The sequence below is a fragment of the Sinocyclocheilus grahami genome, unplaced genomic scaffold, assembly GCF_001515645.1.
Source record: "Sinocyclocheilus grahami isolate Dianchi unplaced genomic scaffold, SAMN03320097.WGS_v1.1 scaffold119.1, whole genome shotgun sequence".
Taxonomy (NCBI): Eukaryota; Metazoa; Chordata; class Actinopteri; order Cypriniformes; family Cyprinidae; genus Sinocyclocheilus; species Sinocyclocheilus grahami.
This window is the reverse complement of record NW_015505298.1, coordinates 864,727-892,433: the sequence shown is the minus strand read 5'-3', so window position 1 is coordinate 892,433 and position 27,707 is coordinate 864,727. Positions and strand designations below refer to the sequence as shown.

The following is a 27,707-nucleotide window of genomic DNA, read 5'->3' as shown; positions in this document are numbered from 1 at the left end:
TATATATATAAAATTAAACAATATACAATATTTTCTAAACTATATATTATTTACTTAAAACTATATATTTTTGTTTTCTTTGTTGTTTGCAAAAATTAAAGGTACAGATGTATCTTCAGAAACAACAAAAGATACCAAGTCAAAGTGATGGAGACAATTGGTTACGGTCAATGGGTCGCACCTCTCCCAGTCCTCATGCTACATAATTCTAGAAAGGCCATGGTCACATGACCATCTCAGGAGGTCCCCTTGAGGAACAACTGTTCTCTCCAGCTCCAAAGCTGACCCACAAACAGCTCAACCTTCCTATGCTCCAGTGCCAAAAGATGATCAAACAGACTGTACAAGACTCTACCTCCGCATATATATCAAATAGCAGTCTTACATTTGGATATCTGTGCACGCAAATTCCCAAATGTATGCTCTCAAACCCATAGTCGATACAAAGACACATGCTACTCCTACGAGGCTAAAGGGGTCAAAGATAATTAGCCATGGCAGATCTGTTGCAATTAATACGAGCATACAGCCGGTGTGATGAAGGGAACGTTTCGACAGCTGACGGGGGAAGAAGGAGAAATGAATCACTAGTCTGGTGGGCTCAAGGTGGTAGTGAGCGTATGAGAGAGGGAAAGAGAGTTCGGGGGTCATTCAGTGGGGATTAGAGATTTTGGGAGGCAAATGGGCGAAGTGGGAGGCAGCTGCGGAACTCGGTGCCTTTAAAGGCTCTGTTGAGGCACAGAGGGGGAGCTTTGTCCCCTCTGCGAGGAGGCTGGATCTGCACCAAAAAGAAACCCACCGCCAACACTCAATACTCTTCTTTGTCATCCCTCACCACCTTCTGTTTTAGAGGAAAGGTGCGCCCCTACTCTACACAATGCAGCTTTCCATTGTCCTAATCTTATGTAAGGGGCTTTTCTTATTTAAGGTCCAAACATCTCAGTCCAAATGCTAAATTGGCTCAATGCAGGACACAGGCATGAAATGATTTTGCACTTATAACCTCATTATGCAACGGGAGGGAATGCCACTGCAACCAGCAAGCCATGTGTCATTAGGGTGAATCTGCGATTATAGAAATGTGCTGGAGGCCTTTGTGACTTTTGATTGTGCTTCAATGTAAAAATTATTAATCAAATGGCTTGATTGACATGGCGATGTTTGATTAAAGATTGCTTCTGTAAATTATTCTGAGGAATAAGGATCAGAATAAAAAAAATATTAATTGTGTTACTCAAAATGATAGGTATATTTTTAAATTACATAAATTATAATTGTTTTATTGTCAGTTTTGAGATCTGTATCTGTATTCGTTTAGTTCAGGAATCCAACAAGAACCTTGTTAATTGTACTTTTTTTTCAAGTAAATTTTAAGCAAATAACGCTTTTTAATGTATATATATATTTATAACATTTATTAAAATTGTTTATGTAGTTTTATTTTATATATTAAAATAAAATTACATAAACAATTTTAATAAATGTTATAAATATATATTTATATATATTATAAATATATATTATATATATATATATATATAAATATTGGATGTAATATAAAACTAATATATATATATATATATATATATATATATATATATATATTGAATAATGTAATATTAATAAAAATATTTTATCAGTACGGTTGTTGTTTACATTACATTTTAAATGGCCAGTGAGAGCAGCAGGACATCTGACACTGCTTTTCTTCCCTCCGCGGGAACTTCAAAATGGAGGCCCTGCCGCTATGCGATTGGCTGTAGGAGTCTGTGGCCTCTACACGTGACCGGACTGCGAGAGTATCCATCCTTGCTGCGGCTGACTCTCTCTTTCTCAGACAACACATCTGTCTCACCCCAAGCCCAGAGGCAGACATTGGCACAGAAGCGAGAGACATCTTTGTCGCCTGTCTACCTGCCTGGTGTAGAAACCGAGAAAGATGGCTATAATGATGATGGTAGAGGGGAACCTCTTGCCTCTGGAGCCGTCACTTTAATTCCCATCTCTGAGGCAACCGAGTGTAGAGACTAACAAAGCATGCTTTGTCTCAAAGGGGGGAGTGAGAAACCATAGGGAGGAGGGCGTGTCTGTGACAAAGGGGGATGGGGGGATGTCGCCCCTGTCAGCTCTGCACCAAACCCCAGGAGAGGTCCCACCTTCGTGGGACAGATCCTGTGCACCTTGCGTGCAGCTATAAGTCGCGTTGCACATCTACTGTTTTTAAGATAATTTATGGTTTATCAAGCTTTTGTTTACAATAACAAAAGGTGAAAAAATTATTGCCATGCACCAATATAAAGTACAAAAAATAGTGAAAATAAAAAACTGAAAATATGCTAGTCTCTTCCAAACAATCAAAAATATTGGACTCTATTCTTTAACTAATATAAAATTCTTTCAAAATGTGAATAGGAAAGCCATTTGATTTTAGCATCACAAAATCAATTTCTGTATCCACTTATTCAAATCAATATATATTTTTGTTACATGTATACATTTAGCAAGTGATTTGATCCCAAGTGACTCACTTTTGACAAAAGTTGCACGTAAGCTTCTCCCGTCAAAAGTATGTAAATATCCGTGCATATAAATAAAATCTGTCAAGGCCTGAATTGCTGAGCTTAGGGGGGTGGGTTTTACTGATGAGCTCATCATAAAATGTGCAGCAGATGACAGAGTGAACGCAGCGAGAGATGAGGATGGCTGCCTCCCACTGACACATTCATCATCTCTACTCCACTGACAGACTCAGACAAAAGCACAGAGACAGGTCCACTTATGTAACACGTCAGGACTCTCACTGACACCCAGGATGCAGTTTTATAAGAAACAGGACTCGTTCGATACAACTACTATCACTACTATGAGTTACAGACATCTGCTATTCACTATGATTGATAACCATTTATTTAACAGCATTATTACTGGTAGCTAATTGATATGGGGTTTTCAGTGACTGATATCTTGAGAGCTGGCTGGTCAACGGCTGATAAAATGCTGATATATACATAATTTAATGATGGCAACTATAGGCTGAGTTTTGTACGTTGAAATTAATTATATATTATATTATATTGACGTAATGAATAAATAAACACAAATATATATATATATATATATATGAAGAGTTCAAATGCAAAAGCCTCTAAGTGCCATCTGAAATGTTTAGGTAATTTTATAATGTATAGGTCATTTTCTGTGCCGTTATAGTGAAATAACTGAACATAAATATAGAAGCCTGATAAAAATGCTCATTTTAGATGAAAATTACAGACAGCACTTAGAGGCTTTTGCAGCTGAACTCTTCATATACATATATATATATATATATTAGGGGTGAAACTATACATGTATTCGTACCGAACCGTCACGGTACGGACATCTCGGTTCGGTGCATGAGGCCTTACAACGAATACAGGCAATTCACCCCCAATCCAGAAGGGGCCGCAGCAATGCAACGCTGTTTGATAACTGCCCACCAGCAGAAGAACAGCGAATGCCATGAGTTGCGCATTTTTTTAAAACAAAGCCCACTAGACAGTGACTATGTTCTGATTCTGAATGCGTCTCTCACAGACTGACAAAAGGAGTATACTTTAAAGGCTTGTGCACTCAACTGTTTGCGAAATGGAGTTTTGTGCTCGTGTATCCTACTTCTCTCATTCTGCACAAATCCAAATATTCCATAATATTTCCATATTTGCGATGTAATGTATCTGAATGCTAAACTATTATTTATTATGTAAATTATAGGCTTTGTACTTCAGTCGCGTTCCAACGGTGACACAGAGGCAGGCGTGCTGATGTTTGGTTCACTGTATTTTATTTTGATAAAGTACCAACTGTGCTAGGGCTGTGCAATTAATCGCATACGATTGTTATGCGCATCTCGTAAACGAATCACGGGACCGGCTTTACTGACGAGATGCGCATGACAATCATATGCGATTAATTGCACAGCCCTAAACTGCGCTGTCTAGTTACCAATGCTGGAACTGATGTGTTTTGTGTGTGTGTGTGTGTGTGTGTGCCGGCACGATCACTTCAACTGTTTCCTTATACCAGCAGAATCAACTTTAAACACTTAAACACTTGTCTTATTAATAATGCATCACTGTATAAAGGTCTGCTTTTATTTGTGTACACTCACAGTGAAAACAAAACATTGTGCTTTTGTAAAATAAAGAAAACAAATAGGATGTCGCTTTCTGTCATTTGAGTTTCCTTTCTGTGAACAAATTAAGCGTGTCACAAAAATTAACTGAAACTCAGCGTATATAGGCTACGATACGTGTCGCACTGATTTTTTCCCTTGTTTATCTGTAAACTAAATCAAATATATTTCTAGAATGTATTCCTTTTTTGTATATATGTATTGCAGATTTTATATATATAACAATGTAATAATATTTAGTATTTTCACATCTAGGTGGAAATATTTTTAAATTTGTACTACTGTCTGTTCAAAATAAAAGAAAAGAAACTTATATATACTATATATATATATATTTTTTTTTATTTTTTTTTTATTAGATAATTATAATATATAAAATATATCCCAAGTAGAAATTTGTAACATATAAACTATATAAAAGATGATAAAACATGTATAATATATTAAATTAAAACAAAAATTAAACAACATTTACTTCAAATTTACTAGGACCCCAAAAAAAAGAAAATTATGTTTTTATATGTTCTTGATTAATAAACTATAATACTATCTAATAAATAAATAATGTATCTATCTATCTATCTATATATGCACACACATATTGTTTTTTTTTTATATTAGATAAGTATAATATATAACAATGTGTGCATACAGTGTGTGTGTGTGTGTATATATATACACACAGACATACACAAAATTATATCTCAGGGAAACCTTTGATTATAAAATATATTAAATAAAAAAATTTATATTACATTTTACAATTTCATCTAGTAAACTATACATTTAAACATTCGGCCATTAAAAATGTCTATGTGTATGTAGTGTTAAACTCAGTCATTTCAGTTTTACGTGGCGCACAGCACTCTCACTTTTGCCGTTTTCCTATTTCTTTCAGTCTTGTTTTTTGACTCTCCATCACCACACACACACACACACACACAACAACTCCTCAGGCAGATGGGAGACCAGCCTGCATGCCTGCACCTCCCCCCACACTTGAGGAGGTGTGTCGTCAACAATGTCAAAAGCTTCTATTGTCATTAAGAGTGGCCCACCACTCCTCTTTGTCCTACACAGTTTAGACACATCATTGACCATTCAAACAACTGGATATTCAATCACTCCTCCCCCTTCACTGTGTCATTCCCCTCTCAACTTCTTTCCATGTCTGCATCTTTTTGTCCCTGTGTTTCCGATGGATCAGATATAACTGCACCATCACACATATCTCAAATCCCTTGATATACTCAGTCAAAGACTCAAACATACACAACCCAGAGTCTAATATGGGCGATGACAGGAGTGTCAGCTGGTAAGCTCAGTGTCAGACGTAATTATATAGACCACAGGAAAAACTTACAGACGGGTCAAACCTTTGGAGGGATATTTTTAGCTCTCAAATCCAAGATCCTCCTTGTCCGAATCCACTATTCCCCACATCGGCCAAGCATGGGACAGTTATTGAGGTCCTAAGCTCTGTGCCCATAAGCTCTCGCCCACTCGGTGCCTGGTCTAATGATGCCGAGTCTGAGGGATGACAGACAGGGAATGCCGCTCAGACCTACAGGAATGCTGGATTAAAAACTCGCACATCTACAAAATGGTTTACCGTTATCTCATAACTGGCTACAGTTCTCATGGCTGACATCAGCTCACTTGTTTTTCACCGTTTCCATGTGAAACTATTAAAAACAATCACAACGTATTACATGATGAGAATTGTCCATTACAACAAGCACTATTGTGTGTGAACTACTAGCCGCGGACTGCATCGACGCCCGCAGATTTTGGTGGAACTGAATCGGTCGATATTCACAAAGCCCCATACATCTGGTGCTTGAGTGTGTGTATATTAAATATTTTAAATGATTTGATGATTCTAACTCAATTTAAACAAGGTTTAAGTCAGTTCAGCAGATTTTCATGGAATTCAGAAAAAGAGGCCCAGAAAAAGAAAAATGAAAATGAAAAATTGTTATCATTTATTCACCCTCATGTCGTTTTGAACCCCTATGACCATATCAGTTGTAGTTGACCGATATTAATTTTATTAATGGCCAATGCTGATGTCTCAAAGAGCAAGAGTGCCACTGGCCAATATAAATCTGATATATATATCACGCTATTTAATTTAAAGAACACTGGCATAACAATTCCTGCAATTAAATTTATATTTAATTTGACATAATATTTGTAAAATTAGAGTTAATTTAAGAATGAATCTATATGAAAACACAAACTTGATTAAAAAAAATCACTTAATGGCTAAACAGAAAAATGTAACTGCGATAATTAAAAAATTTAAAATACTGGGCAACATATTCTACATATTCATATCGACTGACATTCTTCTTTGGAGAAAAAATATTTCTCAGTGTTTTTTGTTCATACAGTGAAAGTCAAAGGGGTCCAATGTTTTTACACCCCAATGTTCTTCAATATATTTTCTTTTGTGTTCCTCAGAATAAAGAAAGGCATATAGGTTTGGAATGACATGAGGGTGTGTAAATGACAGAGTTAAAATTTTTGGATGAACTATCCTTTTAATTGTAGGTCTGCATCTGTGTAGATAATTAATGTAGAGAAGCCTCAGTGTTTCTGAGCCGGGTAAGTGAAAGACTAGATTTTAACATTTTGTTGCCCACATCCCCTGCCGAAACTATTGAATCAAGGTGTAAATTATCAAAATGATTTAGTCAGTGGAGTTCGTGGGTGGAAAGAGGTTGGCTTTTCAAATTCGAAGGGAATGCACCTGTTATTCTCATCCGTATGCATGGTGAATTTTATCCTTTATGCTGTCTCTTTGCAGTGGCATGACTGATCAATAGTATTTGTGCTGAGGCCTCATAGAGATGCACTGGAAATGGTGGTTGGACAAGGGGGAGGGCTGGAGTAAAGGACAAGGCACCACTCCCACGATGCAAAAATTGATCCCTGGAATAAATTTGCAGTGTTCTATTAATGGCAGGTCCCTCTGAGGCTTTCTATTACATCTGATGAAAAGCCGCACATTACAGAAGCAAAAGTACAACACCCGAGAGGAAAGAGGTACAAAAGAGAGGGGGTAAAGCAGGAAGATATTTCAGCCTTTTTAATATTTGTTATAGAAATAATATACTTTAAAAGAATATACTTAAGTGAGACATGAATGTAATGTTTTCAGACACTTAATTGTGTTATATGCAATTATATGAAAATGTGTTGTAATTTAAATGTATTTTAAATGCAGTTAGCTTAACTTAAGAGCGTGTTTTGACATACGGGCTTACAGTACATCTTTATATGTAATTTCAGAATGACTTCTATTGGTTAAGTAAGTGTATTGGCGAATGTACAGACAAGCATTTATGATAAACTAAAATATACGTACATCATGAAGTCGCAATTTAATACATCTAAAATAAATATATTCTTTTAATGTAATATTAAATAACACTACAGTTAAAAAGAAAGAAAGAAAGGATCACATGTGAAAGAAGACATCACATTCTGAAGATCTTCCTGACGATCACTGAAAAAAAGTCTAGTCATACCTAATTGAAAGCGTCAGCACGCTAAGTGGGCAACATGGTAATTATATCGCAAATGTACTCTGATGTTCTAGCATCTTCATCATTTTCAAGATCACTGTCTGCGCCATCACTCCCATCATCCCCCTCGCTAAGTCTTTCTTTCTATATCACTCTGTCTATGATGAGACTCTGGTCAAACTTGCTCTGGAAATCAAGGCTCTTTTGTACAAGATGGTTTGACTGTGTGAGTCTCAGGCACTGGCTGGCACTGAGGGCTAGCAGCCACAGAAAATGACGTCACATGCCTGAAAAAGAAAACAAAGCCACGGGGATTAAGGGTACCTCGTCTCTCCTCCACAGCCCAGATGACGATTATCCCGCCGTCTCTGACAATAGCGACAGTTAGCATATAGGCTAGCACTTACACATAGCACTCAATTAATGAAGTTCCCAAACAGACTGATTAACAAGCACTAAAATGTGCACAAGCTTAATTGACATTTTAGCAGTAGACCATTTCAGTTGGCATTGCTGCTAGAATTCTACAAAACAACTTCACCTTCTGAACATAACACTCCTTGGCTTGAGTGTGATTCTTTCAAGATTTTTTGACACACTTTTCCACAAACCAAATCCAAAACACAGCAAAAGTCACATAATTACTTTCAAACCCTTACTAATATTTGCTTATTCGGTAGCAATAAAGGCTAACTCATTAACCTCAAAAGTGTCAGCACTCCCTTACAAAAAAGTACTATATGGTGGCAGTACAGTGAGTTGAGGGTACTTTGATATATATCAGGGTATTTACATGGTACTATGAGCATAAGGTACTTCAAAGCTCAAAGACATGGTATTAACATGGTAAATTGTTGTTAAATCTGTCTAAATAGTGTTTTACACAAACTAAAGTATACTAAACACACCACCCCTTATGAAAAGCTTCAAATCTTAAAAGTATATATTTTTAAAAAACTGTATTTGCAGATAATATAATATTAATTAAAGAAATATTACACTTTATAATAATGTCAAATTAAAAGATTTACTTTAAAGTACATTTTTGTTGATGTTTTAACAATCTTTTATTATGCTTTAAAGAAGTACACTTATTTGATGTGTTGACTAACAAGCTAAAGCACATGTAAAGTACTTGATTTTGATTTGAACAATAGTCTGTTATTCGATACAGTTAAATTACATATAAAGATGTACATAATTATGAAATCACATAGATGTATGCAAGTCGTACATAAACATGTCAAAAAAGGACTCAACTAATTGCATTTAATAAAAGTATAAATTAATTTTAATATAAAATGCATTCATTTAATTGCAAATAACATGCAATTAAGTACTGTTTTTAAAAGTGTGCTAAACTGGATGAACTAAGCTAAGCAACACTAAGATCATCACAAATAAAAATGTGAATAAGGTTGAAGGAATGGAGAAAAAAAATAATAATAAATATGCAGAAAACTAATTTCTACCCCTAGATAAGTAATATTGCAGCTTTTCATCTTTTGGCCACAAAGCTTAGGTTTTAAGCAGATTACACAGCTGAGAAATCAGTAATGTTGATAATGTGTGGGGGCAGGGCCACATGGCTCTCTGGGTATTAAACACTGAAAACTGCAATCATGGTGCTGGATTAGGAGTAAGCTTTAAAATTGTGCTACATTCTGCTGAAAGGGACAGAGAGGCTGGATGGGGATCAGTGACTTGGACAGAGAAAAGTCAGAATGTACACACACACAGGAAACCTGAAAGGAAGAGCGCTGGCCAATTATAAAGAAAAAAGGATGATGCAACTCTCTGGACTCGTATCTGAAAATGCTGTGAGAAAAATCAAGCGAGACTTGTGTGTTAAAATGTGACTTTTGGTGCTGTTTTTTCATGCAAATGATTGGAACATAAGTCTTTGATTTGAAGTTTTATTAGTAATTAAAGGGATAGTTCACACACACACGCCAAAAAAATTCTGTCATAATTTTTTGAGGAATGTTAAGAAACTGTTTTTTCCAGTGTCCGTGGATTCTAAAACAGTGTTGGACCCCATTGACATACTTTGTGTGGATTTTTTCTTCTTTTTGTGTCACAGAAAATAGAAAGTCATACAGGTTTGGAATGAGAAAAGGGTGAGTATGTGACCAAATTTTCTAATTGTCCATTTAAGAAGCTGATACTTAACTGTAACAACCCGAATTTGCATGCTAGTTAATAAAAATGACAACATATAAACTACATTTAACTTTATAATTTAAAGGGGCAGTTCACTGGAAAAAAATGTTTAATTCTGTACATAACATTTCAAACCTGAATTATTTTCTTTCTTCTGTGGAAATTTTCAATTGTTTTTGTCCACACAGTTATATCACTGGGGTCCAAAACAACATTAGACCCTATTGACTTTCTTTGTATGGACAAAAATATTTTGGAAAACATTTTGTTTTGTATTACTCAGAAGAAAGTACATCATACAGGTTTGGAACAACATGAGAGTGAATAAATGATGACAGAATTTTCCTTTTTGGGTGAACTTTCCTTAAGTAGTGGCCACTTACCTGTAACATCCAGTTTATGTTCTGAAATTGCACAAATTTGCATGCTAGTTAATAAAACCACAACATATAAACTACATTTAACCTAACAGTCTCTTGTGGCATCTTCAAGATGGAACAGTGTACTTAACAGATGCAAGGTCATTGTAAAATATGGCTGTTTCCCAATAAATGCTGCAGAAGCTATATTTAGAGCGAAGACAACTAATAAAATACGTTCTGCAGAAATAATGGATGTTTCTGGCCAGCGCTGCTTTGTCCAAAATGAAATGCCATCTCAGCTTCTATCACAGACGATATGTTCAGAGATATGATGTGCTTCTTTAAACAGTTTAGTGATTTATACAGGATATCCAGGACACTTCTCCCCAAACCAACTAAACAGTTCCCTCTTTCCCCACCGTGAGAGCAGCACAGCAGGTGGATCTTTTGACTCGCACCCAAGGAAAAGCTCAAGCTGATTTCCATACAGATGCCCCCTTCACTGGAGAGGAAGAACCCCCCATTAAGCACTCAAACAACCTAGCACAGCTCCGGCAACTATTCCCGTACGTTCCTCTCCCTTAATTCAGTAGCCATCGCAACCCCCCCGCTCTAGATGTTGGAGCACTCAAGGTTGCCAAAACCAATGAAAGGGGGGTGGGTAGGAGGTGTCTTACATTTGGCATCTGCCATGGCTGGCCATCACTCTGTGCTAAACATCCAAAGGGGAATGGGACAGAGGTGCCCTGTTGGACGTGCCAGCGATGGGAGGATGAGCAAATAGTACAAAGCCCTTTTAAGAAAGAGTCCAGAAGACCCCCGCCATTTCTCGTTTCCTCTGTGTCACCCATCCCTAAAAACATCTGAAAGAATTCCAACACACACGGATACAAAACATGCCTCTTTTTCTCTCTAAATATAAACATTACTAGAAAGGAACCATTCAAACATGGTATTGGCATTTATTTAAGCTCTGAACTCCATACTTGCTCCTATGTGAGTCTCTTGACACTTTGTCCCCACTTGATCTGGCACTCTTTATTAGGGCTGCACGATATTGGAAAAAACTCACATTATATATTGCGATATGAAAAAAAAATCACCACATGACTTGAATAGTTTATTTGGGAGAAAAAAAATAATCAATGATTGGGGTGATTTTGTAGTAGAGTAAATCAGCATAGGAAATAAACAGATTACAAGCATAGATAAATAGAACAGAACAAAGATATAAATGAAATAAGCAGTGCTTTATATTTTTCAGGATAAATCTAACAGTATGTTTTGTTGTTTGATTAACATTCATAACACAGAAAGCCTCAGGAACATTAAACTGCTGTGAACCAATATACTGTTACACATCCATTTTCTTACTCAATTGTTTCCCTTCACCTAAGCCATAAGCATCTGTGTTTACAAGGATACATGCAGAGCACAGTATTTCAGGCACAAATAGACGCAGAAGTGAACAGAATTCAGTGTTCACGTGCATCTGCGTGGCTCTCACCGTGTCTACACCGGACGCGAGCGGCGCGACACGACACGACAAAATACAATAGAACCCATTATAATCAGTGATGCTGTGTGACTGACTACACTAGATGCGGCGTGACACGACAAATCCCTGACAGTAAACTGATGCCGCGTTTTCTTTATGATATACTGACACAAAGTTCAAATGATTGGCAACGGTTGCTTTGTCGCGTGTCCAGTGTACAGACTTTGGGGCCATTCACATGTCGCGCCCTAAAAATGTGTGGAAAACGCCAGCCGCGCCGCTTTCTTCTTCTTTCCAAAGCGCTTGGGAGCTTGCGCTTTCGTGGCATCTGCCATTGCTAAGCAACCGTGACCTGCGCTCTCCACAACGACACGGAAGTTTCAACAAAGGATAAACGGATTTCCAGCACTGAAAATTGCTTGCAGTAGCTCTACTACTAAATGCATTTAAAATGGGAATCTCTGTACAGTTGTCGCATCCGGTGTAGACACCGTGTCTGTGTGTGAACAATGAAAATGATCAGTATAAATATAACGATAGTTATAGTTATAGGTGAGGTACCTTTGGGTTAATTAAGTTATAAAGTAATCCAGGTGTTTTAAAATGTGTGCTGTTTAATGACTGGATGGTGGTGCAGTAAACGAGGAGGTTGATGAGGGTTCCCTTCAAAGCATTCTGGAATTAGCAGACTTACCCGGGTAGAAGTCTTTGGATTTGGACAGCTTGATGGTGGCCCCTGTCTCTTTCTGTAGCTGGACAATAGTCTGACCACCCTTGCCAATTATGGAGCCTGCGGCGTAGCTTGGAATCAGCACTTTTAAGAAATATTCGCCTTCCTCTGGAAACAGAAAAAGAGAAAAAAAATTAACTCTGCAATATATTTACTAAGTTTTTTTATATAATCTGACACATACAGTACAATCATATATAATAAATATAAAATAAATAATAAATATATACACAACAGATTTAAAAAAGAAATACAATAATTTTCTGTAATCTAACACGTAGAACAATTATTTAAATAAATAGATATTTGCAATAGATTTAAGCATTTTTGTAATCTGATGTTTAAAATAATAACTATTGTTGTTGTAATTATAATAAAATATTTGCAATAGATTTATACATTTTTCTGTTTTCTGACATTTACGTTTATTTTATGCATTTACACTTACACTTAAATGCATAAAACTATTTTTGTAGGCATACATAAATTACTAAAATAACTACAATTTTAATTAAATTTTTTAATGGATGCATTTGAGCAGGGAGAGTGAAGGAAAAGCAGCCAAAAAGTGTGCAGGATACATGGGAACTTCTTAAATAATATATACAGTTTAAAAAGCATCCCAGGTGGCACCTCATGAAGCTGGTTGAATGCCCTGGTTGAGTGTAATCTAGCAAAGGGTGGCTAATTTAAAGAAGCTAAAATATAAAATAGTTTAGATTTTTTGGCCACTAAATAAGTCACATACTTCAATTTGTGCTACATCACAGGTTTTATGGTTTATTATTATTATGAAATGTAGAATAAAGTAATAAAGATTGAGGAGGTGTGTCCAAACTTTAAATGGTAGCGGATATAAAATCTAGCTGCACAATGCATAGATTCACATCTTAAACATACTTATGAGAGAAAACGTAGATATTGTCTAAGAGGCAATCAGAGAAGGCAGCTATAAATAAAAGTCAAGCTGAAATACTAGACCAACAAAGAACTACAAGACCACTATAATAAGATCAGTGGACTTAACGAGTTGTAATTAACGCTGAACCACAAGTATTAATGCTTAAGTTAAGGAGGGCCGATAACAGTCAAACTCTAGCTTAGGTTAGTGGGACAAGATATGTAAGCAGGAAAGATATGGGATGAGGGTACATTTTGTTAAACACGTCAATCAAAGTAAGTGCAAGAGAAGGTGAATTTGAAAAGACGTATTATGAGACTCAGTTTCAGTGTAACTGGAAAAGCTAGACATTGTAATGTATAGAAGTAGCAATTAAATAGCAAGGTGCATATAATATAGCGCAAGACATCCTGATTTCACTTCCCTCTTGAGAAAGGTCAGCAGAGGTTTTCCTGAAAGTAGAACAGCAGTGAGGCAGTAAAGTGCCTCATCTATTGCCGGGCTCTACCTGGCTGCTGCATATCCAGGTCAGCAGAAGCACAGTACATGGTCCCTTCACCGTGACTTTAACATGACATTGTATCCTTCTGCCTGTGCCGCTTGGGTATGCCCTTAATATTCCACCACAATTAATCTGTGTCGGCTCCCAGAAGACGGCCGCTTTAGATTAGATTGTTATTCTGGAGAAGCAGTTTATCTTGTCAAGCTAGGCTAAGCTACATGCACTTGCAGCCTAACACTGATGACTGGCTAAAAATGAAAGAGACTACTGGACAGACTATTAATGTCTGAGTGCAGCTGGAAAAACAAATGGACTAACAATGGCAACGACGACAATGTTTTGGTCGAAGGCCCGAATTAACTGCATCAGTGAAAAAGTAATGACACATGTCTGTAGTTATGTGTGAACCAAATTAAGAGAAGTGTTAGTGTTCTGCTAACAAGATGGACGTGACAGATCAGATTGTTTTGAGCAGGAAAACATAGAGAGGGTTAGTATTACTACAGCAGATTTGTTTTAAGGTTCAACTAAAAATAAAAATTAATTATTCACTCACCTTACAGCATTTAAAAACTGGATTTTTTTGGTCTTTTGTGGAGCACAAAAGGAATAAATTTGAATAATGAACTAATCTGTCTTTTTATTTACAATGAATGGGAACTGGAGCTTTCAAGCTTGAAAAATAAGAGCAGTCATGTTTGTGTGGGGAATTGACCAAAGTCTAACTCGTAATTTTCTAACAACTGTTCCCTTTCAGTCCATCACTCTCGACGTGACGTCTCCGTTCCCTCCTTCAGGGAACGGGGGTTACCATGCGTAACCGAGACGTTCCCTTTCAGTCGGTCACTCTCGACGTCACGTCGCATGTTTTATCTCTAAGCGAGATCCCAGTTCGTCGGTCATCCGACGTGACGTCTCTGTTCCCTCCTTCAGGGAACGAGGGTTACCATACGTAACCAAGATGTTGTCTTCAGTGAGCTAGTAACTGTTGAGAGCATGGGTTCAGTGAGTTGAATTTGTGAGTCTGATTTGTGAATGAATCATTCACACTGGTTTTGTGACATGGATAAGCTGATTCATTGAAAAGGTCTGACTTAACAAAATGATTCTTCATGATTCAGCCATAATTTAAACATGCAAATGTCAAACACACATAAACATTTTGCATATTCAATGCATATTGACTTTTTTTTCTTTCTTTCTTCTGTTGAACATAAAATAAGTGGGGGGTTTTTTATATTTTATTGGCCGATTCTGATTACGATTACCGATTTTTTTTGTAAGTGTGACCTGCCGATACTGATTTTTGCCTACAGTATTCCGATTTTCTATCTCAGAACTATAATTGAAAGCATAGCATATACAAACAAAAATCTACTTTTTTCAATGCAAAAAAATTATTTACATAATAAAAGAAATTAAGCAAACACAGAAGCTGCATCTGAAGTGGCATTAGATGTATTTACACAAACTGTTTGATGAAGCTGAGGTGCCATTAAAGCATTTACACCGCAAAATTGCAAATGCATAATTCATTTTATACGATTAATGTTTTAAATAATTTTTTGCACATACAAATAAGGAATGTTGGGAAAAATGCAATGATACTTTTAAATATGAAACCAAACCACCAGTAGGTGGCGACAAATGTGTCAAGTGGAAACTTTACTGTGTGTTGCTAGGAGACACACAACAGTTCTGCTGTGGCTTTGATTGGAACTGTTTTCGTTTGTGAAATCGTGCAAAAACAGTCAATATTGTGTCTAAAATGTAAGTCACTTAATTTTAACTTCTTGTTTATTGAACTACTATTGTATAAAATAAGTGTAACATTGCAATCGTGTTGATATTCGGGGAAACATCTTGGTCGTGTAATGTTGCTAACCTATATTATATATATATTATAAATATCTTTTTTTTTCTACCGCAGTATGCATCTATAACTTTCTGTGTGTGCTGTTGCACTCATTTGTTCTGATTTCTGCATGAGTCTCTCTCTCACTCAGACAGGCTGCGCGAGCCTCATCTGGCACGACATAAATCCATCATCAGTCGCTGTTTACACTGAATGCAATAAAATCACAACCATTCTCAAGCGAAAATTTTTGGTGGCCAAGTTTCAGTTCTTCCCAAGTTATTTTTGGTATTGACATTTTAATCAGGCTTCTTGTCTGGTCGGGCAAGTAAAATTCTCTCTCACTTGCCTTTAGAAAATCTACCTGTCCCAGACAAGCTTTAATTGAGCCCTGTTGTTTCCCCACGGTTTACTTTGGCCCTACACGTATTACAAATTGCGAACTTTGTGTCTTCTTCACTCACAGTGAAGAACTTATCTACTAAAATATATTTAAAATATATTCTTTTATGTTTAACAGACGAAAATAAAAATTCATACAGGTTTGAAACAACTTGAGAGTGAGTAAATTATGAAGTTTTTTTTTTTTGAGTGAGCTAACAGTAAGGATTGGGATGATTTTAACAACGTTTAAGTCTTCTTGAGGTAATCTCATTAGAATCACAGGCCAGCCCAGTTGATCTGGATGTGTAATGAAGCGTATCTCTAACTAAACAAGTATAGTCTCATATTTAGCCACACTATTTGTACTGGATGCCACCAGATTATGAATTGCATAAACAACAAGGGAATAATGGAGGTTACTGTGACATAAATAAATGTACTCAGAACTGGGTTCGCAGACACCTCTAAATGACAATTCCTGATTTTTCACTCACATACTAAAAACTGCCATTGTTTTCACACATCATAAACAGGCGGTTCAAACAGTGTCTACAGAACACTGCAGATACATGCTTTTCTGCAATGACCCAGATTTCTCACAGAGCTAAGACTGTCCTCCTTTTGATTTGGATGAGTCTAAATTTAACTTTGATTAATATGGCGCAGGATTCATAAATAATGTGTATCATGCATACATAAGTATTCTCTCTTCAAAAGCATCTAACAAAAGTCTGTCATAAATTGGACCAAGAGGCTGAGTCCAGACTGGCTATAACTGACATTATCTACTCTAATTAATGTAATACATTAGACACATGATATTATATTGAGCGTGTCATATTTTCATAACAATATTAGGCTGTTTTAAAGGTTACATATTTTACTTTGTTTATAATCAGCAGCAAAATATTACAAAGCATTATGGTGGTTATGCAGTAAAAAGAAAGAAACAAACTGAAAGGAAATGAAGGTAGACTCTGGTTTGCCGATAACAAAATCTGTATGTCATTTTTACAGAAAATTAAACAAATTACCGTGAAATCCGACAAAATCTGATGAAAATGGTGGATCATGGATGGCTGGTTGGTTGCATCTCTCTAAAAGAATGTGAATGAGAAAATTAATCTTTGTGGAAATGACAGATAGAAAAACAAAACAAGGTGAAGTACAGAACAATGACAGAGTCTACCTTTAAACCTCCTACTCTAATCAAGAACATACCTGTGAATGTTGACGTTATGGATAAAGATACAGGATGAAGTAATAATGAACTTTATAGTATTGAGATTTCGGTTTCCAATCATTTTCACTATTATTTTAAATCTATCATGGCCTGATGACAATGTCCTTGAATAATACATTCAGTGAATTAAAAGATTATTCCAGGTTCGATACAAGTTAAACTCAATTGACAGCACTTGTGGCATAATGTTGATCCCCCCTAAAAAATTATTTGTACTTATTCTCCTTTAAACCTCCTACTCTAATCAAGAACATACCTGTGAATGTTGACGTTATGGATAAAGATACAGGATGAAGTAATAATGAACTTTATAGTATTGAGATTTCGGTTTCCAATCATTTTCACTATTATTTTAAATCAATCATGGCCTGATGACAATGTCCTTGAATAATACATTCAGTGAATTAAAAGATTATTCCAGGTTCGATACAAGTTAAACTCAATTGACAGCACTTGTGGCATAAAGTTGATCCCCCCTAAAAAATTATTTGTACTTATTCTTCATTTTCTTTAAACAAAGCACACGCTTGAGGTATTCGGCCAATCACAACGCACTGGATAGCTGGCCAATCAGAGCACACCTGGCTTTTCAGACCGATGAGCTTTGTAAAAATCGACGCGTTTCTGAAAGGCGGGGCATAGAGGAGAAACAATAATGTACAGTATGTGCTAAATAATGTGTTTTTTGAACCTTAAACCACATAAACACATTTCATTACACCAAATACACAAAATACTGTTCTTTTTAGCAACATCATATGACCCCTTTAACTGGTTCTGAACCCAGAATATTCCTTTATAATAAGCCTACAGTAAACCAAAATCTGTTTAGTTTTAAAAGACATTCTCAGTTTCTTCTTTTCTAAAACATGGAGCATCTACTACCCAAGTTTGAGTTGGATCAAGCCTATTTCCTGTCACTTGTCAATACAAAGCTCTGGCTGAGAAAAATCAGTGGACTACACTACACGCATATCCGTAACAGTGCCTTTGAGGGAAATGAGTCCCTCCCATTGTGCTACACCGGGAACAAAACAAGAACAAGTTGGTATGCTGTTATTCTTCCCTCCAGCCTACTTAATATCTTAATAAGCCTTGTCTTGTGTGAACATCTATATGACTGCATGCTTCACACTCTCTGAGAAGTCAGAATAATTAATAAAAAAGCCCAAATGGGCATTACTCATAATAAACCAGTAGGTGTAAACACAAATCATTGGTTGCTAGAGGCTCCCAAGAGAGCCGTGGTTCAGAACAAGCTACATCAGCTTGACGATTGAAGGTTCCTGTGGGCTTATGTTGGGGGCCTTAAACATGCACAAAGCAATAAAGCTACGAACAATTTTTTTCTTCTTTCTTGTTTGCATTGTAGATTTATATCACATTAGATTTCAGATTCATAATTTGGTTACATAGCATTTGTGCTTAAGTACAACAAACATACATCTAATTTTAACGGAGTGATGAAAGGACCACTTTCCCTGCGCGGCTGTCCAAGCAGCTGCCTGACCAAAATGGCTTCCGATATAAACACTGCACTCGGACTAAAACATACTACTCAGTTTCTGCTGCACGTGAGAGAAAGCAGCATGCTTTGTTCTAACATGCGCAAAAGCTCGAGGAGAAGCTTTCGCATTGCTTCTTTCATTCATCTCATCCATATTCATCTCAGGTCCCATCCTCCATTCCACGGCAGACGAGCCGAGAGAGGCGAGCAAATCATCCAATGTGGGGCCGCCTTTTACAACGCCCTCCCAAACCCTCGCCATCCTGCATGAGATTTTTTTTTCTTTGACGCAGTGCATTAAAGAAAAAAATGAAGCAGCGCCCTCTTCGTGATCGTACGGTGATCAATAGGCAGAGGGTTGCATGGATAATCAATGACTTGCCGCTACTGATGGGAAATGAGAGAGATGGACTCGGGGAGGAAGAAGTAATGATCGTCCCAACCCAGAACCGTGATTAGAGGCGGAACAAACAAACGATGGGGGAGCAGAACGCAGTGCACCCTAAATGTATTTCTGCTGAGCCTATCAAAAACAGCCATAGCAAAAACCTGTGCGCTTAATCTGAAAACCAGTGGGAGTAAATGCATTGTAGGATGTGAGTGAATGAGGTGGGCGACAGCGACGAATCGGTTATTGGTCCCCCTTATAAATGTCTGAGGGGGTGGAGGTGAATCTTCAAACACAGCTTGCAAATCATGTTTATGTAATAACCCCTTCTAAAACAGATCCCACATCTATTTTCTAATCCTGCGGGCAGAAATGCACAAGCAAAAGAATCTAAAAAAGAGGCTAGTCGCAAATTCAGTGCCAAGCAGCATCCAAAAATGTCTTTATATAGTAAAAACAACACAGGATCGTACACACACACACACTTCCATGCTTTCTTACAGCCTTAGAGGGTCACAGTCCCCTCACGCCGTCCAGCTAGGACATCTGTATCCCCTGAAACAACCTTTTGTAAATGGAAGCACTGTACTGTGCCAGTCCATCCATTTACAAAATTAAAACATTACATCTTATGAGACAGCTCGGGAACGTGGAGAGAGGCTCTTTGGTGAACTTGAAGTCGAAGCTTTAACGATCAATTGGCAGGAAAATGATTCTTGGTTTTAAGCCAACTGACTTTCATCTTAATGCCTATAACTTTTGTTTTTCAGGCAACCTTTAAAATGCAATAATTTGTCATCCACATCATAATTAAATCCAATAAATAAAGAGTTAAAACAATACGCAAGTCACACAAAATATGATACTAATCCTACAAGTATGTAAACACCATATCAAAGACAGTAAATGTTATAAGAAAACAAAATAGACATAATACTGTCATAGGACTGGATCCTTATTTTCAACTCAAAAGCGGTCCAAAAAAACTACATAAATGGTTCAGATTCACACTAACTTGGCCGATGATCTGCCTGTGTAACGTCTTGTGTTTAAATATAAACCACAAAGCGGAAACTATGAATACATGGTGACTTTAAACAGATTCAACCAGATTATATTAATTTTTTTTTTTAATTCAGCATTTCTATTTTATAATTTTAAATTTTCATTTAAGTTAATAAATACGGATGAATTAATATAATTATAGATGCTTAATAATTAGAGCAACAGTGTCATATTAATTCATCCTTCTACACTATTGTAATTATATGTGATACCATATAAATACTCTATTTTAAACCAATTGGAATAAATTAATTATTTAAATAGAATCAAGGCTCCTACAGCTTTTGGCCAGTGAATTTTCATGATTTTTAAACTACTTAACTGGCTAAGGGTTTCAATTATTTTATAGAGATTGCATGCACAAAGAGCAATTATATAGTTATATCATTCAATACCTAAACATAACAAAAAAAATGTTATATTACCAGTAGAATTGTCCATTATCTTTCCATGACATTTCAAGATTTTACAAATTTCTTTGACAGTTTCAGGCTTGGAAATTACAATATTAAAATATCCAGATTCCCTGCCATAACTGTGGAAACCCTATAGAATAATTCCTCTTGGCAAATAAATTCCAGTGAAGCCCAGATCTCTTAAGCATTAAAGTCTTTTCATTTGAGCAAATGGATCTGCAGGTTATGCCTCCCACGAGTCCAGCAAGCTTCTTCTGACTGACAATTCATAATGCTTTCTGCATCGATTCTTTCACATGTAAACATCCGCCAATCGCTTCATTTATGCGCCATGATTAACCCTTTAACTGTAACTACAAATACTTATTTTACTGAAAAACGCTTTAACAGGTTAAATAAATTGTTCTTGCACTTTTTTTACTGAAAACAAATAGCCTATTGACAGCCGATATATTATCTAGGCTAATATTGCTAATATTAAGATGCTTTATATCTTATTCTCTCCCTTTAATATGCAGTTCATAAAGACCCAAATAAGATGGCTTTCTGCTTAATGACACTAAAGGTGGGGATTTAACCATCACAGATCAGAAAAACAATGTTTTAAACTGTTAACTTGCTACCAAACTAAGATCTACCAATTGGCAAAAAAAAAACGCGTAGGGTTAAGAAATACATGCATATTTAGTTTTTTAACCTATTAATTAGATGATTAGCCTAACAGTTTATCAGACAAGTGTACACAAGACTTCTTATGGCATCTGCCGGAATGCATAATTAACAAGCAAGCATGGGTCCAGTTCAAACAATAGACTACAGTAAAATACTGTAGGCTCTAGTGCACTTCAGAGTGCTGAAATGTCGAATATCAGTGATGCATGTGAAGCATACAAATGTATACACACATTTCAGGCTTTTACTCTTAATTTTGAGCACCATATTATAGGCCTATTAAATATTTAAGTGCAAGTGGTATAATAAATCTTACCACCATAGACATCTCATAAAAATATTATAATCGTTTATCATTCAAAACTGGAGTTTTCAGGGCCAAAATTCTAAATAAAAGATTATAGATTCAAGGAACAAGATCATAACGCAAGGTCATCTGCGGTGATAGCAAGGATGCGTAAACGCACGAGCCATGTTTACTAATGTTTGGGTACGTGCTCATGATATTAGTCTATATTTAGGAATGTACATCCAATTGATCCCATAGCCTACATAATCCTTTGATTTAGGAATACTGAGGATGTGTTTGGTAAACGACTGTCGTAGGTGCGTAAAACCATTCTGGGCCACTTAAAATGGACGCGAACTGTAAATATGAATATAATCCCAGGTGCACATGTCTGGTGAAGCATGACCGCGTCAGATGGCGAGATGCTCCGTGGAAAGCGAAAATCAGCCTGCCATGAACTATTATACTTTCATGGATTTACATCAGAGCACTTGTCTTTGGGAAGCGTCGCTAATTCATTGCCAAGTGAGTTGCCTATCTAGTAGATAACATTTGTGTCCTACCTCCTGTGTTTGTGCGCTTGGTGCTGCTGGCCTCCGTCGGGGTCTCCAGGGGTCTTTTGCGGGAATCGGGGGGATCAGACTCCATGTGCGGCTGTTGATTGTGATGATGCGGATTGGAGAAAATCCCGTTTTGCTGCACTGCCCCACCGGCCATCATTTTTTATAAAGAAGCTTTAGGCTCGATCTTGTTTTCCCTACACGCGATACGCAAATATGTTGTTTCTAAATGTGAAACCACGATGATATGAATGTTTGGGGTGCGTCGATCCTCCGTAGCAGCCTAGATACGGATTGAAAGGCGCATCGATATCCAGTGGCTCAGGCTGTACTGATATTAATAACAAGTGATGTGGGAAACGTCCTCACTCGTGGCTCTGCGATGGCGCTCTCCTGCTGAAAACAATATATGACCTCAGTGGTCGGCACAACTCAAAAGATTCACTGCTAAAAACTGGGAAGATGCGCGCGGATAATAAATAGCAACGGGAAATGTACAAGAGGCGAAAGAAAAAACAGCGGATCCCGCATGCAGGTGGACAAACCATGCAGATAGAGCTGGATGGCGTTGAAGCGCTGGATGAGCGCTTGAAGGAGATGCGATGTTTTAGTAGGCTCTGACTCGGAGATGCTACAGTCTTGCTTTCAGAGCATCTTTGCGCGTTTCTGCTGGAGCTCAAAGCAGCGGGTGACGTCATGTGGAGCCGAGACCGCGGCTGTCAAATGTGAAGAAACAGACACGCCCACCTCGAGCTGTGATTGGTCGAGATTTGATTTTCTCCGGCAAAGCGAAGTATAAATCCTGCTTGTCACATGACAATACAGGAGGAGGTGGCGGTGATGAAAATGCGAGAGCATCCTTGTACAATAGGAGCAAGGATGTAAAAATATATATATATATTTTATTCTAAATGCGCAGCTCGTCTCTGTCTAATCCACGAGAATTCTACCACAGTAAATTATTATTGTTGTTATTGTTATTATTAGGCAATAATAATTATAATATTATTATAATGATTGTTATTATTATGTGATTTGTACTTTTATTCATTAATTGTTGTGGTTTAATTTTGTCATTTTGTTATTAGTAGTAGTAATAGTAGTATTTATTTATTTATTTCATGTTTATGCAATTTTATTATTAATGAATAATAATAATAATAATAATAAATACAATTATATATCAAATTAAAAAGTAATATTTAATTTACATATTTTTTTATTATTGTTAGTAGTAGTATTGGTATTATTACATTTAACTATTATTATTATTATTATTAATGCAATAATATGAATAAATTAAACTGCATAAATTAAACAATGATACATTCATGTATTTTTATTATTATCACATTTAACTATTTATTATTAGTAGTATTATGTCATTTGTAATTGTTTTATTATTTAATAATAATACTACTAAATTACATACAAAATTAAACAATAATATTTCTGTAATTCTATTTTTTTTATTATTATAAGTAGTAGTAGCATAACATTTAACTATTTGATTTATTATTATTAATAACAGTATTTGAACTTGAAAACTCTGTATTTAAATTGCTGATAAAAATAATTTTAACTCACTTTTTAAAAATACTTTAAAATCAAATATAAATTAATGGATGTTAAATGGATGAAGGCAAAGATGTTGTTCAAAAAAACTTAAACACATTGTTTAACTGTATAGTGTCCTCAGTACCCAGTAAGACTCTCTGTATCCTCTTGTCACACACACTCACACTCCTCCTGTGTCAACACGGGGCTGAGGCGAGCACTTCTCTTATTCCAGATTCGCAACAAGGTGATGCTGCGTTGTCTACTGCATGCACACAAAGAGCCACCTCACACAATTTCACATTTCTGTGGAAAAACTCAGCAGTGCGCCAGTGTCATCCGAAATACATAGGCCTATGCTCAGTTTGAGTGGAGCAAACCGATACTGAGACATGTGGCTCCTATTTACTGGGGGAAAATTGAGCAAAATTAGTGACTATAAAACAATTGTTTTCTTTTGAGTTCGGCCATCCATGAAATGCAATCAATGTGAAACAATCAAACTCAGTTGCTTTGTTTATTCTACCAGTCGCATTCTAGAAAAGCTCATTACTCGTGAAATAAAATGGGTGATTATTTTATTTAGATCACAAAAGCTTCAGTAATGTGAGAATTATGATACATGATGCTATTGCTTAAAAATGGAGTGCACTTCCATGGATCCGCAATCAAATACAGGCCTGATAGGGTGGGATTGGGGAAACAGTCAGACTAGAATTATTTAGCATGTTCACATACAATGTATATTTTTTTTATCCGGTGTTTATCAGTGTTACATTTAACCGTGGATAAAAAATAACCTCAGAGTATCCTTATATGAAGCTGCATAAACTGAATAAAAGAGAAATATTTAGTTTATTCTACACTCATTCTTGCATCAAAAAAGAAAAAAAAAATATTTTTTCTTTTTAATATTTAATTTATTATTATATTTAATACTTTTTTTTTATATATAAAAAAATTCTGTGTAGAATAAGTATATATGTTTTGCCTATGTACACTCATATGCACCATATATATGCACTCAATCTTCATTAGTCCATATTTACATACCATGAAAACTTGTAGCAAAACAAAAATCAGGTTCTGTTGGCAACGCATTGCACGCAAATGTTAATTTCGGACAGATGGCAGTGGCTAAAGCTCTCCATTCCTGCAATATGGGTTTATGAGCTTTCACATAAACCCGTGCAGTTTTCCCCCCTCTGTCACACTGGTGAAAGGGTGATATCTCGTCAAAGATGACTTTCAATGCATAACACCCTCCCCCACGCTACACACATTGTTTGAAGAGGGGACCCCATCTGCCCCCTTCTCCATAAGAGCACCCGCACTATTGTTTCTGCAACTAACACAGAAAAACCTTAAGAATTGGCCGGACTGGGCAACATCTGGCATTGAATTCCACATTTATTTATGAGCAACAACATGGCACTATGCAGGTTTAAAAGGAGACAAGGGTATTTGATTATTCATCTGGCAAAAAGCTTGCTTTTTTTAAATCATTATCAAGTTGTTTTTACAAATAAACAACTACTAATAAACCCAATGAGGATACTGAGTTACTCCCTAACCTTTGTTAAAATTTGCCTCAGAGAGAATAATAAATATGGAATTATTTATTTCCTAGGTGAATTTCAAACCATGTCTCAAACAATATTTGTCTCAAACAATATAAGTCATTGTTGGATATTAAATCAAATGCTATTTAAATTCATTTTCATTCCATAACTTATCTTTACAAATCGTTTGTATTTCAGTTATCATGCATACACAGTATTTTGATATGCGAGATGGATCTTTCTCCAGTTCGTAGCATTAAACATCAGAACAGCAAGGCCAAAATCCACTATAAGAAACAAAAGACATAAACAAGAGTCTCCATCTTGTGGATGAATTATGGAAGCAGTCGAAGAGACGGAGAAGAGCTGCTTTGTCTGGTGTTACCTGCCAAAAATTACAATTGCAAAAAAGCTGCAGAAATTACAAACACAATAACTTTAAATACACATCTAACAATTGATCTTTATATAAATATTTTTATTCAGTCCTCAAAGCTCAGATGCATCAAAGCACATTTTGATGCATCTTTATGAACTACAACACAACTACACTGTTAAAATATAGGCTAGCAGTTATATTGTTACATATCTTGTTACATAGCAGAAATCATTAGCAGCATGCGCACTATAAAAAAAGTGTTCTTGGAGTTAATAATAAAAACTATTAATAGCTAAACGTTGTATTCATTCAAGGCAAAGCAGCTGTGGAGGTTATGCAAGGTTGCTGTCCTCTTGTGGCAAAACGGTAGTCACATTTCATCTTTCAAGTGACATACAGCCACCAGACGGCAGCAGTCTCACAACATTTCTTTTTTGTGTGGGAACAACAATTTGTTGAAACTTCATTCCCTTCTTTTTATGATGGTAAAGCTAGTTAATTTTGACTGCGATGTGGAAATATTACATGCATATTCAGCAATAACAAAAAAAGTCCCCTTTTCAGGATACTGTAATTTAAAGATAAAGTATCCAAAATCCATATGCTTTACAGATCAGATTTATTGGAAAGGGCTTAAACAATCATTTTACACTTGTTCAATGAACTATAAACAGTTATTGCACACGCACCAGTAGAACCGTCCTTAAGACGTCCTTATGGATTACAGGCGGTAGGCAATTAAGGTCACAGTTAACTGCAATGTCCGTAATGTCCATAACAGTTCTACAGGTAGACGGGAAGGACAGCTGATCATCCTTGCAGTGGTAAACCACCTGTAACCATGTGTCTCCCCAGATGTGTTCAAGAACTTGCAAACGTCTTGGTGGAACAGTGGGGAAACATCCATAGGAGGAGGGTGAACCAACTCCAGGGTAAGGCTAAAAATAGCCTATTGTTAGTGTTGCTTAATCCAGTGGTTCCCAAAGTGGGTGTCGTGACAACTGGCAAGGGGTGCCACAGAATCTTAGATTTTTTCCAATTTAAACAACCTAAAATAACTATCGTAGCCTACCATATAATAATCTTTTACAGTATATATTTTAAAAATAGCCTATATCAAAACACCAACATACGAGTATGTCCAAACGAAAATAAATAAGCAAAAAAACGCTGATATATTTCATACTTAGACTATTTAAAGTTTAAATATGTATTTACCGCCAATTGGACTGTTCTCAGTAGAGAATCGCCCAGTCCGCTCAGCTCCGCCTTTGTACTGGTGCACGCTCAATTTTATATTTCATGCAGTGATTGACAGGACACGAAATTTGTGTTGCTGCGATAGACGGTGTTGACGGTTTTACCAATGTGAAGCCGCAAGTTTCCGCAACACTGGTTATGTCATTGCCCACCGCGGCACCACCCCCACCGTCGTTTTGATTTTTTTATAGTGTAAGGTCCACGCACTTGGCCCAATGAAGGTATCCAGTGGTGGATGAAGGTTTCTTGCATGTTCGGTCTTTTCAGCGCGCAGAGTTATTCACTTTAGGTTTAACTCAAATCTGACTCCATTTTATTATCTAATCTGACTCCATTTTAGTATGACTTCGAATTTAGGTTGAAAGGCAAATTGGTTGTTTGTCTGTCTTTAATTATTGCTATTATTCTGACATTTGGTTATTCTAGTTAACTCTTTACTTTATATTTACTCGTTCATTAGGAATCTATGTCGCTTATGCCGAGTTCACACTGCACGATTTTCAAACTCGTCGTATCGCCGTTGTTTTCACACTGCGTGACTATCTGGGGTAGCAGTCAGTTGCTGCTGTGTTCTCATTGCACGATGGATCGGCGACAGGGGGTTTCACACTGCATGACTTCACTGTCAGGAAGAATCGCCGACAGCTCTGTCTGGTCCGCAAACTACGTTTCACAACAAAACACGCGAGAAGTGATAACGAAATAAC

General features: G+C 36.5%; 1 protein-coding gene across 2 annotated transcripts in view; it reads right to left on the bottom strand.

Moving 5' to 3' along the window:
- Nucleotides 1–22,927, bottom strand: part of nova2 (NOVA alternative splicing regulator 2) — a 50,107-nt gene extending 27,180 nt beyond the window's left edge. Inside the window, exons 1-3 of one of the 2 annotated variants that reach the window (XM_016278221.1) lie at nucleotides 22,246–22,927; nucleotides 17,137–17,199; nucleotides 12,425–12,568 (exon numbers count right to left, since the gene is read on the bottom strand). In XM_016278221.1, coding sequence (XP_016133707.1) covers nucleotides 12,425–12,568; nucleotides 17,137–17,199; nucleotides 22,246–22,402 — 364 coding nt within the window. In that variant the 5' untranslated portion in view covers nucleotides 22,403–22,927. The remainder of the gene's footprint in view (nucleotides 1–12,424; nucleotides 12,569–17,136; nucleotides 17,200–22,245) is intronic. The other variant, XM_016278222.1, reaches the window with a different exon arrangement.
- Nucleotides 22,928–27,707: the final 4,780 nt, after the last annotated feature.